Genomic DNA, 16,077 nt, shown 5'->3' with positions numbered 1-16,077 from the left:
GCACATACCAAGTCGGCCACGGTGTCATCTGCCAAACCCATATGAGAGGGCAGTCTTTGCATGATTGGCAGGTGACTCAGAGACCCATTGGCTTCCCAGCCAATGGATTTAAAAGCTAGTGGTTTAAGAGTGTTGGACTAAGACCAGGGAAAACTGAATTCAAATCCCTCCAAACTTGAAGCATGGGAAGGCCTATTAAAAAAATTATAATTTGGCAGAATATTCGGATTATTTGATATGTATATGCATAATCTGGAATATTTAATGTGATTTGATTGGATTGTTAAAGTGGAAAATTTAATAAAAATGAATTTTTTAAAAAATCCCTGCTCGGTCTTGAAGCACACTTGGTAAGCTTGGGCCAGTGGCTCTTCCGGGCATAGGCTACCTCTCAGGGTTGTTGTGAAGATAAAAAGCGGAGGGAATAGCCATTGTACAGAGCCCCAAGCTCTTGGAGGAAGGGTGGGCTTAAAAATATTGTAAATGAAACCATAGTTATTCGGCGAACTCATGCCGTGGGGTTGTTGCTGCCCCCTAGTTTTTGTAGATTTGATCTGTGAGAAATTCAGGCCACTTGTTCATGTTGCCCCCCCCCCCCCCGCAAATAAGCACAGTGTTAAGTGTGTTTGTGCAGAATAGCGACCTGCTCCTGCGCTTTTCCCATGGCAGGCAATTGCCCTCCCTCTTGTGGTGGGTGGCATTTGTGGGGGGGAGAGTAACAGTTCTCCCCCTTCTCTAGTAGAAAGGAGGTTGCAGCTGAGATAATGGAAAGTTAATTTGCCGGGCTGTGTACCATTGTCACATGCTCATCCTAATTCCATCTACACGGATCTCCGTGCCAGGACTGGAAAGGAATTGGGGGCTGGCGTCTGCTGGGCAGCCCTCCCCACCTCTTCTCTCCCCTTCCTCCCCCCCCCCCCGGCCGCCTCCTCCACACTCCCTCCATGCAGCAGGGAAGGGTGATCCGGATTGGCTGCCTCTGTCCAAAATGGGCTGCCTTTCCTTTTTTAGATGTTAGTCGAGCTGTGAATTCCTTGATTTTGGCAGAGTGTCAGGTCAGGAGCCTGGAGGAGCACATGGGAGCTCCAGACCCACCAATCTGCATGGGGTGGGCAGAGCACAGACATCACACAAAACCCATTAACCCTTTCCCGGGCGTGGAAGGTGCAGGCATGCTGACCCGCAGGGACCAAATCACTCCCAAGGGTTAGCTTCCACCATTCCAATTACGCAGTCTTTAAAGGTCAAGAACTTTATATACGTATTTCTCTCTCTCTCTTTTAAATTAAAAACAAACAAACCCAGTTCCCGGCATTCTGTCACATTTTAGCATGACCAAGAATCCAAGCCAGAATGTGGACGCAAGAAGGCTAAGGTTCTCAATGGCTAGAGTCTCCCAGGGAGTAGTAAGATCTCGCGTATCACCGAATGTTTGCCGTTTGCTCAGACGTGGAACAGTGAGATGCAGTGATTCTCCCTCTATGCTGCTGCTATTCCGCTAATACGGGAGTCAAATGCATTTTACCTTGGCTAAGCATGTTTTCTTGGGAGTAGGAGCACCATTTTGTGGCATAGGACGGCAACATGCTTTGAAAGATGGAAAACCAGGCAATGAGCATCTGCAGCTATGTAAATACCCGTTGGCTGGCTGCCCCCCAAACATAATACAGTGGTACCTTGGGTTACATATGCTTCAGGTTACATATGCTTCAGGTTACAGACTCCGCTAACCCAGAAATATTACCTTGGGTTAAGAACCTTGCTTCAGGATGAGAACAGAAATTGTGGTCCGGCGGTGCGGCGGCAGGAGGCCCCATTAGCTAAAGTGGTGCTTCAAGTTAAGAACAGTTTCGGGTTAAGAACAGACCTCTGGAACGAATTAAGTACTTAACCGGAGGTACCACTGTATGTTCTTAAAAATAAAAGGAAAGAGAGGATGCTCTGAGGTACCAGCCCAGGTGCTGACCCTGGGCCTGTTTGCTTGTTTTTCCATTGTGTGTTACCTTCTGGGTGGCTATTTGGGGTTTCCTTATTCTACGAGGCCCAGGACTTCAGCCCTGAGAGACAGCTCTCATTGTACCACTGATACTTTTCTTCCGCAAAAACCAGAGTCGAGTGTTAACATGGGTGAGCCTCCACAAGTTTAGTTCCACTTTAAAATAGCGGTAGAGCATCAGTTTTGTTTACAGAAGGTCCCAGGTACAATCCTTTAGCATCTACGGACTGGGAACTTCTCCCATTTGGAACTCTACAGAGCAAGTGCCAGTCAGTCCTGAGCTCGATGGACCAGTCGTCTGACTCACTTTTCCTACGTTCCTATGTAAGACCCAGGATTTGGCCTAGTGCCCGGAACCAAGTTGTGTTTTGAGCCTGGCCGTGTTCCCATAGAGCTGGCGCTTTGACAGGAAAGCCCGGCTCCTGGCGGTAGGTAAATATGTATCACCATCAGACGTGTCTGTCTCCCTGCCGTGAGGAGCTTACAATTGCAGGTGGGTGGGGAGCTTAACACGAAGTGGGGACACAACAGGAAAAGAACGGAAGTGCAGCCAATGGCAAACAGGAAAACAGTATTTGGTGGTTTCTCTTGCATGTGCTTATGCTTCCAGGATTTGAAGGGAGTAAGAAAGGTGGCGTGCTGGCTGCTCTGGGAGGCAATTTCAAGCATCTGGGACGGCAAGGGAGAAGGACTAGGGTCCTCTCAGGTGTTAAGAGGCTGGAGGAGTAAAATTCAGAGGCAGTAGGGTATTGGGAATTGTAAAGAGGGGTCAACTCTGCAGAGGGCTGACATTCTTGGACTGGAAGCAGATACTGTTTGGGGTTGAAGAGGGAGAAGCATGTAATCGGAACTGTGAGGGATTTTGGCAGCAGATGAGCGCTAGACTGATGCAACAGGACCAAGGCGAGAGGACGGCAGACCAGCGTTGAGAAGGGCTGCAGTAGTTTCAACGAGTGATGGCCAGGGCATGGACCAGACCTTTTGTCAAAGGGAAGGAGGGAAGGGGCTGCATTTTTGCAGTGCTGTGATGGGAGAAGTGGCACGATGGTGGCTGCAGGTCGACTGTGGGGAGCAAAGGAATAGGTGTGTGCCAAAGATAAAGAAAGGCCATTTAAATAAACATTCACATTACAGTGGTACCTCGGGTTACATACGCTTCAGGTTACATACGCTTCAGGTTACAGACTCCGCTAACCCAGAAATAGTGCTTCAGGTTAAGAACTTTGCTTCAGGATGAGGACAGAAATTGTGCTCTGGCGGCGTGGCAGCAGCAGGAGGCCCCATTAGCTAAAGTGGTGCTTCAGGTTAAGTACGGACCTCTGGAACGAATTAAGTACTTAACCTGAGGTACCACTGTATCAGCATCAAAAAATGTTTAGAAGATAGTGAAATAGGATGGTGTATTCACTTTTATTTTTATGTTTTTAGGTTTGATGTTATGTTATTAATAACTTTTTCTGAAAATAGAAACAAACCAGAAGCAGAAGTTGGGGGAAGTCTTGGAGGAGAGGGAGGGAGGAATATATAGTAAATGTTAGGAATTTGAGATGTATGTAATAAATGAAAAAGAAAAATGAATTTTTTTTTTAAAAAAAAGATAGAGAAAAGCCTTTTCAACAGGCTTATGATCAGGCTTATGTAGAGAGGAGGGCTTGGTAGAAAAATGAGAAGTTTGATCTCAGTTTGATGCCCACTGGACATTTCTGTCTCAGTGGATCCAATTTTTGGACTTTGTGCTGGTGTGTGTGTGTGTGTCAGAGAGAGAGATTCATCACTTAGCAGAAGTACTCAACTGGCCTCTTCCTTGGCTGCAGATTTCTGGCTCATGTCGCAGATCAAAACAAACACCCCGCATCCTTCCCTCCTTCCTTCCAGCAGCCCAAATGTGGCTCCACGTAAATTAGAACAGAGCTGAATGTTTCGATGAAAACATTCAGCCCCGGGGACTGTTCTCTGCCACGTTTGGCACTGGGCAGTTTGTACGGCTAGAGCAGCAGGGTTCACAGGGAGGTTGGTTGCGGCCATTCTGATTTTTCTGGGTCGTGCCCGTTCTGAATGTGAGTTGCCCTTCTCTTGCAGGACTCGCTGAAGCCTGCCTTCACCGTCACCAACCTGCCAGGGACGACGTCAACCATCCAGACGGCGCCCACCACCTCCACCTCCATGCAGGTCAGCAGCGGCCCCTCGTTCCCCATCACCAACTACCTATCGCCAGTCTCTGCCAGTGTCAGCCCCAACACGGTAACCAGTGCCAACGGGACGGTGCTGAAAACCACTGGAAGCAGTGCAGTGGCCTCCGGAGGGCTAATGCAGATACCCACCGGCTTCACCCTCATGTCAGGTCAGTTTCCCTCTTGCCGACTGAGGCACTTTCCTGCTTTATCCCTGTGGAACCCTCCGGTTTTTAGCCTCAACCTCTCTCTTTTGCTCCGGAGAGGCTGGAATAGGAATGCTGGTGCTGTGCTCTCTCAAATGTGATTGGTTCAGAAGGGAGAGTGTGGCTTTGAGGCCTAGCTGTGAGGCCTGGAAGCCTGTGAAATTCCGTGGCTGCAAATTCGCCACCCCGTGGCTCCTTTTCCTCTTTTTTGTGTGTGGCACACCTGGTTGTGATAATTGTAGGGTTTGGAGCTGGGATGTGGAGACTTCCCTCCTCTTCCTCCCAACAAGGGCCTGTGATAACAGATAATAATAACTGGGAGGAAACTCAGCCTAAGCTAAAAAATTAAAATTTAAATTTAAAAAAGTGAGCCGGCCCCTGATTTTTTTAAAGAAGGCTTTATTTTTTTCTCCCTCCTTCCGGCAGGTGCTCCACTCCCTCCCGGGACCCCTACCACTCCTCTCACTCAGTTGCAGCCGCACTCCCTTGCCCTCTGCAGCCAGCAGGGCCAGGCGGCCGCTGCAGCCACACCTGGACAGGTGCAGCAGGCACAGCAGACAGTCTTCCGATTTCCAGCCTCCGCCGGAGGGCAGTTTGTGTCCCTGACAGGTCAGCAGCGCTCACTTCTCCCCTTGCTTGTGGGAGGTGGGTGGAGGGTGCACGCTTTCATGGAAGCCTCTCCTCCCGCGCCTCAAAAAATATAGGTCCAGCGGAAGCAGGCTGAAGGCTCGTCTAGTCCAGCGTCTGGTTTTCCAGATATGCCAGCAGAAAGCCCACCCGAAAGCAGGATTATGAAGGCAACAGCCTCCTTGATGTTCCCCCCTAGTGGCTGGTGGTATTCAGAGGTGTGGTACTTCTGATCTTGACGGGGTAGCACATAGCTACCGTGACTGGGCGCCATTGATAGTCTTACCCACCACAAATTTGCTAATCCCCTTTAAAAGCCGTCCAAGTTGGCAGCCATCTCTTATGGCAGGCAATTCTAGAACTAGAGCTATTTGCCACGGGAAGTGCTTCCTTTATCTGTCCCAAACCTCCCAGTATTCAGCTTCTTTGGTTGTTGTTGTTGTTCTTATTTTTATTAGTTTATTCATTGCCTTCTGAGCCAATGTTCTCAAGGCTCATTCAAACTATTTGGACACAAAAGTCAGGTTGTGTGTAGGAGGCCCTGTTTCAAAGGTACCCATCGCGTCCTCCTCTGGACGTTTATTTGGACTACAAATCCCATCGGCCCCAGCTGGCATGGCCAATAATCAGGGATGATGGGACCTGTAGTCCAGCAAAAGATCAGGGGCACCTCGCTGGCTGTGCCTTCCCTGTTCGACTGTGGGCATTCTACTTCTGCTGGTATGATTATCAGGAAAGCAAAGCTGATGGGGGAGCGTGTGTGCTTGCCTGACGTGGTGGTCCCTCACTTGATGTATGAAATCTCCTGCCTCCTGAAGCATGGTTATCTCTTGGTACGTTCCTCTGTTGTCACAGTTTCCACTTTTAGGGGCGTGTAGAGCTCGCTGCCGCTGCTGTGGTGGCACAGACTCTTCTTTGCACTGTTTCATTATGCAGTTGATTAGTGGCAGGGTGGGGCAAGGGGAGAGATGTCACCGTGGCAACACGGGAGGAGGTAGACAATACCAGCGGAGGAAGGGGCTTCTGGCCCCGCCGACCTTGGCTGTGATTGGTGAAATGGAAAATGGTGAATATTTACTTAGCAGGGAAGAGGACCTGTGGCAGTTGCTGTGATGGAAAGTAGCATCTTCACTGGAAGTTTGGACCCTGCAAATTGTCTGGGGGAAGATGGGGAGCTGGGGGCCGCCTTGCTGGAATCGTGCTGGAACTCATTTGGACGTCCTTGAGGCTGGTGCGGCTGTAGGAATAATAAACAGCACTTCAGTCTTGATGTAACAAGCCATTAGCAGTAAAACTGTTGTAATGCTCTCAGGCTGGCCAGCTCTTGTCTTATCCTTACAAAGGGCTTGGGTTCCTTAAAAGCCTAAAATCATATGCTGGAAATCTGCTGCAGAACATCCAACTTTCCTCGAGCAAGTTTGCTGGGTTAGTGGTGAGGAGTACGCATATATGTGGCAGGGGAAGCTTTAAGGATGTATTAAAAGGACCTTTCAGATCACTTTGCATGAACAATATGCTAAGCAGTGTATTGAGATTTGAGATGGCAATCACATCTCCTCTCAGTCTCCTCTTTTCCATGCTAAACATTCCCAGCTCCTTCAAACGCTCCTCATAAGCCTTGCTTGGGATGATTCCAACTAAAGTGTTCCATCAGTGCAAGGATTCCTGCTTCCGCAACAAAACTCCTCCCCACCCCACCGTGAGCAGCCAGCACCCTACCCAAATTGCGCTTGTTGTAAACAAAATCTGCCCTTATTCCCTTATGGGGTACACAAGAGCCTTTATAGAGTCCTTTGTAGGTTCTCCATCGGTAGGAGAAAATAACAGAGGCCAACCAGAGAATATTGAGAAGCAAAGCAGCTAGTAAGCCTGATCTTTATTAAACTTTTGCAACAGGGTGCTCCTCCCACATGCAGGAGAGAGGACGAGGACCCAGAACAAAGGTGTGCCCGCCCTTATATAGACATTTTAAATTGCCCACCCTGGAGTCCAAGACCAGCCCCCAGATACATTATACCTACATCACAGAAAAGGCGGTCTACAACAGAAATCTGAGTGTCTTGTTTTTACCCTGTCTGCCAGGTTACATGTTAATGGTCACTTGACTGGATTACCTGGGGAGTCTGGCCATCCTTTTGTAATGATAATACTTAATTCCTGAGCCAGGTCACAGGCTTATGCTATTCACACCTTAAATGTGTCCTTAAGACAGGATTTGTGAGGACAGAGACAATGGGGAGGCACATTTCCTTCTACGTTGTAGAGCAGGGGTAGGCAACCTAAGGCCTCGGGGCTGGATGCGGCTCAATCGCCTTCTCAACCCAGCCCACAGACGGTTATTCATGTTTTTACATGAATAATAATAATAATAATAATAATAATACCTTTATTATCATTGTACAACCTGTAGAATGTGTCCTTTTATTTAAAATGCACCTCTGGGTTATTGGTGGGGCTTGTCTGGTGTTTTTACATGAGCAGAATGTGAGCTTTTATTTAAAATGCATCTCTGGGTTATTTGTGGGGCATAGGAATCCGTTCATCCCCCCCCCAAAAAAAATATAGTCCGGCCCCCCACATGGTCTGAGGGACAGTGGCTGAAAAAGGTTGCTGACCTCTGTTGTAGAGAAATATTTGAGGTGACTGAAAGAGTCAAAATGGCTTTAGGACTTTTCCTATGGGTTTCAGACATGTGGTTTATATATATATATATATGTATGTGTTTGCTTAGTACATTTAAGAGCATTTATTATACATATAAGACCTTAAAATTTTTATTACACCCTAGAAGGTTGGATGAATCCCCAGAATCATAGAATTGGAAAGGGAATCCACGGATCATCTAGTCCAACCCCCTGCAATGCAGGAATGTCCGCTAAAGCATCCATGTCTTATTGCCATCCAACCTCTGTTTAAAAACCAAGGAAGGAGAGTCCACAACCTCCTGTCAGCGAGTCACGATGGCTCTCAAAGACAGTTGCCAAGAACATTCCTGCATTGCAGTGGGTTGGACTAGATGACCCACGGGGTTCCTTCTATGAGCAGGAGAGGGCTATTAATAATAATAATAAATTTTATTTATATCCCGCCCTCCCCAGCTGAAGCTGGGCTCAGGGCGGCTAACAACAATCAAAATAATCCAACAATTCTAAAAACATTTCATTATAAAAATTAATTAAAATCAAATTGATGGCAACCAATAAGCAAAGTTCTGTGCAGGTTGCCAGAGGGGGGGGGTCAGGCTGCACCCTGACCAAAGGCCTGGTGGAACAGCTCTGTCTTGCAGGCCCTGCGGAAAGATGTCGAGTCCCGCAGGGCCCTAGTCTCTTGTGACAGAGCGTTCCACCAGATTGGAGCCGCGGCCGAAAAGGCCCTGGCTCTAGTTGAGGCCAGCCTAACCTCTCTGTGGCCTGGGATCTTCAAGATGTTTTTGTTTGCAGACCGTAAGCTCCTCTGTGGGACATACCAGGAGAGGCGGTCCCGTAGGTACAAGGGTCCTAGGCCGCATAGGACTTTAAAGGTTAAAACCAGCACCTTAAACCTGATCCTGTACTCCACCGGGAGCCAGTGCAGCTGGTATAGTACTGGATGAATGTGATCTCGCAGCGAAGACCCCATAAGGAGTCTCGCCGCGACATTCTGCACCCGCTGGAGTTTCTGGGTCAGTCTCAAGGGTAGCCCCACGTAGAGCGAGTTACAATAATCCAGTCTGGAGGTGACCGTCGCGTGGATCACAGTGGCTAGGTCAGGGCGAGAGAGATAAGGAGCCAACTGCTTAGCCTGGCGGAGATGAAAAAATGCTGCCTTTGTTATAGCTGTAATCTGCGCCTCCATAGAGAGGGAGGTATCGAAGATTACACCCAAACTCTTAACGGACGATGCTGGCACTAATTGCACCCCCGCAAGAGATGGGAGTTGCCCCCTCAATCCCATATCGCCCTGTCCCAGCCAGAGGACCTCTGTCTTCGAAGGATTTAACTTCAACCGGCTCCCACGTAACCATCCAGCCACAGCCTCCAGACATCTGGTCAGTGTGTCTGGGGCCGAGTCAGGGTGGCCATCCATCAACAGATTTGGGTGTCGTCAGCATACTGATGGCAACCAGGCCCAAAACTCCGGACAAGCTGGGCGAGGGGGCGCATAAAGATGTTAAAAAGCATCGGGGAGAGAATCGCACCCTGAGGCACTCCACACACCAAGGAGTGGCGTGATGACAATTCCCCCCCAAGTGCTACCCTCTGTCCCCGACCAGAGAGAAACGAGCGCAGCCATTGAAGGACTGTGCCCTGAATCCCCATGTCGGCAAGGCGGTGGTCCAGGAGTTCGTGATCGACCATGTCAAAGGCTGCTGACAGGTCTAGAAGAATCAGCAGCCCCGACCCGCCTCAATCCAGCTGCCTGCGGAGATAATCTGTTAGGGCGACCAGAGCCGTCTCGGTCCCATGACCAGCGCGGAAGCCGGACTGGAATGGATCCAGAGCCGATGTTTCATCCAGAAACCTACCAAGCTGTTCAGCAACCGCTCTCTCAATCACCTTACCCAGGAATGGAAGATTCGAAACTGGGTGGTAATTGGATAGATCTAAGGGATCTAATGATGTTTTCTTTAAGAGCGGGCGCACCACTGCCTCCTTCAGTTCCCCTGGGAATGTCCCGGTGCCAAGGGACAAATTGATGATATCATCCAGGGGGGCCCGCACCTTGTCTGGACACGCTCTAATCAGCCAAGACGAGCACGGGTCAAGAGGACAGGTGGTGGGCTTTCCAGCTCGGAGGAGGAGTCTGTCCACATCGGCTGGGGATATCCAGTCAAAGTGGTCCAATACAGGACCCAAGGACAGTCGAGGGGCCTCCAGTTCCTTTATTGTATCCAAATTGGCAGGGAGGTCATGGCGGAGCAACAGGACCTTCTCCGCAAAAAAGCTCCCAAATGCCTCACAGCTGTGTGTCAAATTGTTATTTAAATTTGGCTGTCCTTCAAGGGACGTTAGAGACCTAATTATACTAAATAATTGCGCTGGGCGAGAGCTAGCGGAGGCAGTGGAGGCCGAGAAGTAGGACTTCTTAGCGGCCTTCACTGCCATCTTGTAGGTTTTCATAAAAACCCTATAAGATGTTCTTGAGGCTCCGTCACGGGCACCCCGCCATACTCGCTCTAGCCGTCTGAGGTCCCGCTTCATTTTCCGAAGCTCCTCGGTAAACCAGGGAGCCCGGTTTCTGCGGGGTCGCAGAGGGCGCTTAGGTGCGATCTCATCGATGGCTGCCAGGAGCTGAATATTCCAGCCCTCAACAAGCTCAGTCAATGAGTCGCGTTCATATCATCCTTATGGGCTTCCCATGGGCATGTGGCTGGCTGCCGAGAGAACAGAATGCTAGACCAGATAGACCTTTGGTTTTATCCAGTGAGGGCTTTTCTAACGTTCTTACCAAGCATGAGAACTGGGAGGCTGGCAGGATGGGGGTAGGTTTCCTTCCTTTCCTTTTGCTGAGTCTTTGGTATGGGAATGCTGATTTGTGGTTGGTGTCTGGGTTTCCTTGCCACTGGTATGACTGGTGGTTTTCAGTAGTCCCACCATTAGAGGCCCGTTAAAGAGGAAGGTCCGTAGCTCAGTGACAAGAGCATCTGCTTTGCATGCAGAAGGTCCTGGGTTCAATCCCCAGCATCTCTGGGTAGAGCTGGTAACGTTTGAAACCCAGGAGAGCTGCTGCCTGCCTGTGTGGATATTAATCAGCCAAAGACTGTCAGTGAACATATTTATTTGCATTACTTAGTGCTTTAAAACTACTGGTGCAGCCCAGGACGGCAAAACAAGGCCAATATTCCAGAAATCCTTGTCTAGACTCTGTGAAAGGATTTTGTGGAACTGTAACAACCTTACATGTGGATTGTTTGGACTTTATGAACAGACAGGTGGAATAGACACCATTACACGGATGGACCTTATGCATGAACTGACTAGAGAATGATCTGATCCACTGGGTCTTCTGCTTTGTTCGTTTGTTGAACTTTATGAGTCACTTCTGTTGAAATTTACAGTTTGATACAATGAATAGTATACCTTAATTATCTAAGAACACAGCCAGTTACGTCTCGTGTGATTATTGAATATGTCAGTGAACATAAGGCAGCTTCGGGTATTCCAAGGCAGCGCATGATCATCCCTCTGCTGCAACGCATCACAGGTTAGCTTTTGCCTGTAAGAGTTCAGGTGCCCTGTTGCTTAATTTGGAATCCCAGCTTGCCCATGATTTGTATTTGCTTCTATCTTGGCTTTCTTGGATGTATTTATTTATCTTACTATTTCTGTGGAGATTGGATACCGCAGGCCCTCTGGGCGGCTGTGCCGGGACCCCACTCAACTGCCCCAGTTGCAAAAGCCTTGGAAGAGGCAGAAGGGAGTAGTGGTAGGAGAGAGGAAGAGAGCGAGCCCCAGAGGACAAGGGAAGGAGATTCGCCATGAGCCAGCCAGGAACCTGGGAAGCCTGCAGTCGGGCTTGTCTTCTGCCAGTTGAAGAGAGTGCTTAGCCAGCGGAGAGGGGAAATCTATCTGCTGAGGGACAAGCAAAAGTATCCTAGGCTGCCTTTAGAGGGCACTCCTGTTTAGCATTAGAACAAATGGAGGCCTCTGGGCGCAAGCAAAGCCCGAACAGGGGATAAGACAACAGGCCGGGCCTTGTCTGCGTTGTATATAGTTAAACCAGTACTGCATCACTTTAAACAGTCATGGCTTCCCCCAAAGAATCCTGGGAAACGTAGTTTAAGGGTTGTTTAGGAAACCTCTGTTCTCCTCATAGAGCTACCATTTCCAGAGTTCCTTGCAAAGTCAGGTTGATTGTTAGCCCACTCTGAGAACTGCCTGAGAGATGTTAGGAGACCCCGATTCACCTTGTCCCTAAACCAGCAGAGGTATTTTTGCTGTGGCGGTTTTTACAGATTTGTAAACCTTGCCACAGCCAAGAAACTATTGAAGTGGTGTGCCATAAGACAAAATGAGATACAAAACGAAAACAATAACACTGTTTCTGTTGCTGTATGATTAATATTCCATCGAATCACCAGATCAAACTTTCTTACACAAAAAAGGCTTCTGTAGCTGCCTAAACATCAAGATGACAGGTTCCTGCCTCTGATTTTGGCCTGGAAATGACTGCAGACAGAGTCCTGCTCTTCAGAAAAAGTGTGTCAGGGCTTATACTGTGTTCAGCCTGACTGAATGGAGGAGAGTTTACAATTTTGGTCCTGCTTTTCAGCTCAAAAGTTGAAAATGATGGGAGCTTAGTCCTACAGCATCTGGGAGGCCTCCTTGACCCACCCTACCCCACACCACCCTCAAGCTTTCCAAACTTTTCATGTTGGTGACACACTTTTTAGATATGCATCATTTCACAACATGATAATTCAGTTTGACTAGCAAACCGGAGGTTAAAGTCACCCTTTTCCAGCCCCCGGCGGAGCATGGGGAGCGTTTGCGTGACGCACCTACACACTGCAGCCGGTGCACTTAACATGTTGCGAAAACAACATTTGGAAAATTCTGTCCTATCAAGAGGAAGGGTGAGTGCCGCCACCACTGTAGCAATGAGACCCAGCACAAATGCTCTCCACAGTCCTGAGAAAACCCTTTAATCCCTCAGAAAAAAAAAGCTTATTAATGTATGTGACAACAGCGGCTTGGATTTTGTTCGCCCCCAAATGGAGGGTGAGTGAGGTCCCTGGTAAGGAGGGCTGGTAATTTAAGATGATAGAATATGCAGAGTTAGCAGGCCTAGCAAGTAGAATAAGAGAGCAAGAAGAACAGGTTTTTAAAGAGGAGTGGAAATTTTTTGTTGAGAATGTGGGGAATAATTGAAAACGCCGGCAAGTACTAAGGTAAATTCAACAGTGCAACATACCGTATTTTTCGCCCCATAGGGCACACCGGCCCATAGGGCACACCTAGTTTTTTTGGGGGGAAATAAAGAAAAAAAATGTTATTTCCCCCCCCCCAGGCGCGGGGCGGGGGCGGGGGAAGCCCGAGCTTCCCCCGACCCCAGCCCCCAGAACAGGCTGCTATCCGCAAGCCGTGGCAGAGCTGCACTTGCGGAGAGCTGCGCGAAGCCCGAAGCCTGGGGGGTGCGGAGCTCAGTGCGCCCCAGGCTTCGGGGTGCAGGCAGCTCTCCACAAGCCGTGGGAGAGCTGCGCGAAGTCGTGCAGCTCTCCCACGGCTTGCGGATAGCTTCCTGAAGCCTGGAGAGCGAGAGGGGTCAGTGTGCACCGACCCCTCTCGCTCTCCAGGCTTCAGCGAAAGCCTGCATTCACCCCATAGGACGCACACACATTTCCCTTCATTTTTGGAGGGGGAAAAGTGCGTGCTATAGGGCGAAAAATACGGTATTTAAAAGGCATGTAAAAATGGGAGGGGGAACAAATTCAGATGGATACGCAAGAATATGCAGGAATTGTGGGATAATTGAAAGAACATTGGAAGGGGAAGGAGGGAAGTCGTTGAATGTATGGCTATAATGAAAGGTTTTATTTTATTCTTTGGTAGGTTTATGGATGTATACTTTTCTTTTTGTAAACCTACCAATCAATAAATAAATTTTAGAAAGGGGCAAGGTTAGAAGTAGATGCACAAACCATTTTTTTTTTTAAAGCAAGGCTCCTTTTTTTCTGCCCTGCGCTCTGTCTGCACCTCAGACCCAATGTGTCAGGCAAGACGGGGCCTCTGTGGCGGCATCGCCTCCTCCTTGCCCGCTCTCCAGCAGCCACTACAAGCTGCCCAAGGGAGGAGAGGCAACGGGATGCTCCCTTGCCACTGCTGCCCCTTCTCAGGACAAGCGCTGGCCTCCTTGAGCTTGGTTGTGGCATCACTTGTGGGGGAAATGGAGACATTCCAGGATCAAATCAGAAGCACTGATTTTCCAGCACTGTCCCTGGAAAATAGGGGCACATTCGGAGGGTATGCAGTCTGTAGCCTCCACAGACACACTGGGCCAACTGCTACTGCGTTTTCTGCGTTTGCAGAAAATATGTGTCGATGCTCGGCCCACCACATGGCAGCACGGCCTGCTTTCCTATGTGGTTGGAGCTGTCGTGTGGAAAGGGGTCGGCTTGTTTCTGCCGTGAGAAGAGGTTGTGGTTGGAGGCGCAGAGCATTTTGCTTGCTCGCGATAGTGCGCCCTGGGGACCGATAGCTTAGCCACTGTAATAGATTGAACTGGGAAAAGGAGAACACCGCTGAGCCGGTTATATCTTCAAAGTGGTGTAATTAATCGGATTAGGCTAATCTGGAGAAGACCACAAGGGAAGAACCTGGCGATTGGGCAGAATAATGGCGTATGAAATTCGGCTCTTGCTGATGCGATTTATGCAGTCGGCTGGGGTGAGGTCACACCGCTCAGAAACTTGCTTTCTCTTTGGCCCGTGGGAACTCCGGTTTGCATTGCGACACCTTCCGTGGAACTGCCGCCTGATTCTTGGTTGCGTAATCGTTTCCTGTGAATTTAGAAGCAGCTCCTCTGTGCTTGACAAAACCCTTTGCATGTTTCTCCCCACCCCACCCCACCCCACCCCCCAGTCTCCATTCGGTTCAGGCCGTGGACCATTGAGTATGAAGTCAGCCTGCGACTTTGAAGCCAAGTGTCGGTGCAAAAGCAAGTCCTTATTTCTATGCAGAATAGTGTGGGTGGGGAAACAACCTCTTGCAGCTCTGGTAGGCAACTTGTGGCAGGCATGTTGCAGCCTTCATTTTACCCTTTTCCCAAGCAAAAAGAGAGAGAGAATGAATGAACGGTGGGAGAAAGAAGGGGTGCCCTGCCCACTTTTTGCTTTGCGACTACAGCCACAATTGACACACTGCATCCATACCACTTTCCCCCCTCTCCCTAGCAAAATGCACCCCCCCCAGCCCTGAAAAGATTGCTCATACCCAACTCCCAGCTCTTTCAGTGATATGCTGTCCTATAAATGCTCCTTTTGTGTGCTCAGACATCTTGTAGGAAGCCTCCTTATGATTTTCTGTTTTTTAAAAAAAAATAAAATAAAGAAATGGGAGAGAGGATTAGATAGAACAGTTTACTACCTTTCACCTTTCCGTTGAAGGCAGTACTGCTGTCTCTGGAGGCTACTTCCTGATTGGGTAGTGCTGGCATAGGAAGACTGGAGCTGGATGGAAGACTTGTCTTAATATAGGTTGAAAACACACACACACACACACACACACACACACACACACACACACACACACGGAGGTATCATGAAGTTCACAAAGCCGAATGGTGGAAGACATAGACCTGTATGTCCAATGCGCCCGGTTGAAAAGGGCAAATGTCCACACAGGTCATGCTGAAATGATAGTAGCCGGCTGAATGCTTTTTCTAGAAATTTTGGGCCAGTCGCCTTTTCCCCTTGGCCTCCCGCTGCTCTGTTTGTGTGCACAAGAGTTTCAAGTTGCTGTGTAGATCAGCAGAATCTTCTTGGTTAGGGTAGTATGCATAAATATTTCTTAAGATATAAACATCCTGTATACCGCGTGGGGTGGGAGTGCCGATGGGGAAATAAGACAAGCTGGAACGCAGCAGATCATTGTATGAGTAGAAGCCTGCTCTGTGCCCCCTGTCACTGTTCAACATGGATTGCTTGTGTGTCTGTGTTTTCTAAATGCTTGTCAGACATTCCTGCCTCCCTGACCTAGGAAGTTGTTCCACTTGCACAAGGACCTCTGTTTGTGCTGTCAAACTTTCCTTCCTTCTTCTCTCCTCCCTGCGACCCCTACAGATCCACAGCAGAGGGGTAGGGGAGCCCCCAGAGCAGATTCAGAGGGTGGGGAGAGGGGCTGCACTGGAAGTCCTTGCACAAACAGGATGACAGTTCTTTGGATGTGGCACCCCCTTCCCATGCAACATGGGTGTTGCTTTAATCCAGGGCAAAGACGATCTGAGTGCTTTCTTCATAGAAATAATAGTATCACAGAGTTGGAAAGGGATCACAGGGGTTCATCTAGTCCAACCCCCTGCAATGCAGGAATCTTTTTGCCCCACGTGGGGCTCGAACCCACGACTCTGAGGTTCAGAGTCCCAAGCTCTGCAAACTGAG

At 49.0% G+C, this 16,077-nt stretch overlaps 1 protein-coding gene across 2 annotated transcripts in view; it reads left to right on the top strand.

The window, feature by feature from the left end:
• Nucleotides 1-16,077, top strand: part of SRF (serum response factor) — a 71,985-nt gene that overhangs the window by 43,733 nt on the left and 12,175 nt on the right. The window contains exons 3-4 of one of the 2 annotated variants that reach the window (XM_081854746.1): nt 4,076-4,337; nt 4,800-4,982. In XM_081854746.1, coding sequence (XP_081710872.1) covers nt 4,076-4,337; nt 4,800-4,982 — 445 coding nt within the window. The remainder of the gene's footprint in view (nt 1-4,075; nt 4,338-4,799; nt 4,983-16,077) is intronic. The other variant, XM_081854747.1, reaches the window with a different exon arrangement.

The sequence above is a fragment of the Podarcis erhardii genome, assembly GCF_964252035.2.
Source record: "Podarcis erhardii genome assembly, chromosome: 3".
NCBI classification, from domain to species: Eukaryota; Metazoa; Chordata; class Lepidosauria; order Squamata; family Lacertidae; genus Podarcis; species Podarcis erhardii.
This window is presented reverse-complemented; position numbering and strand designations above follow the sequence as displayed.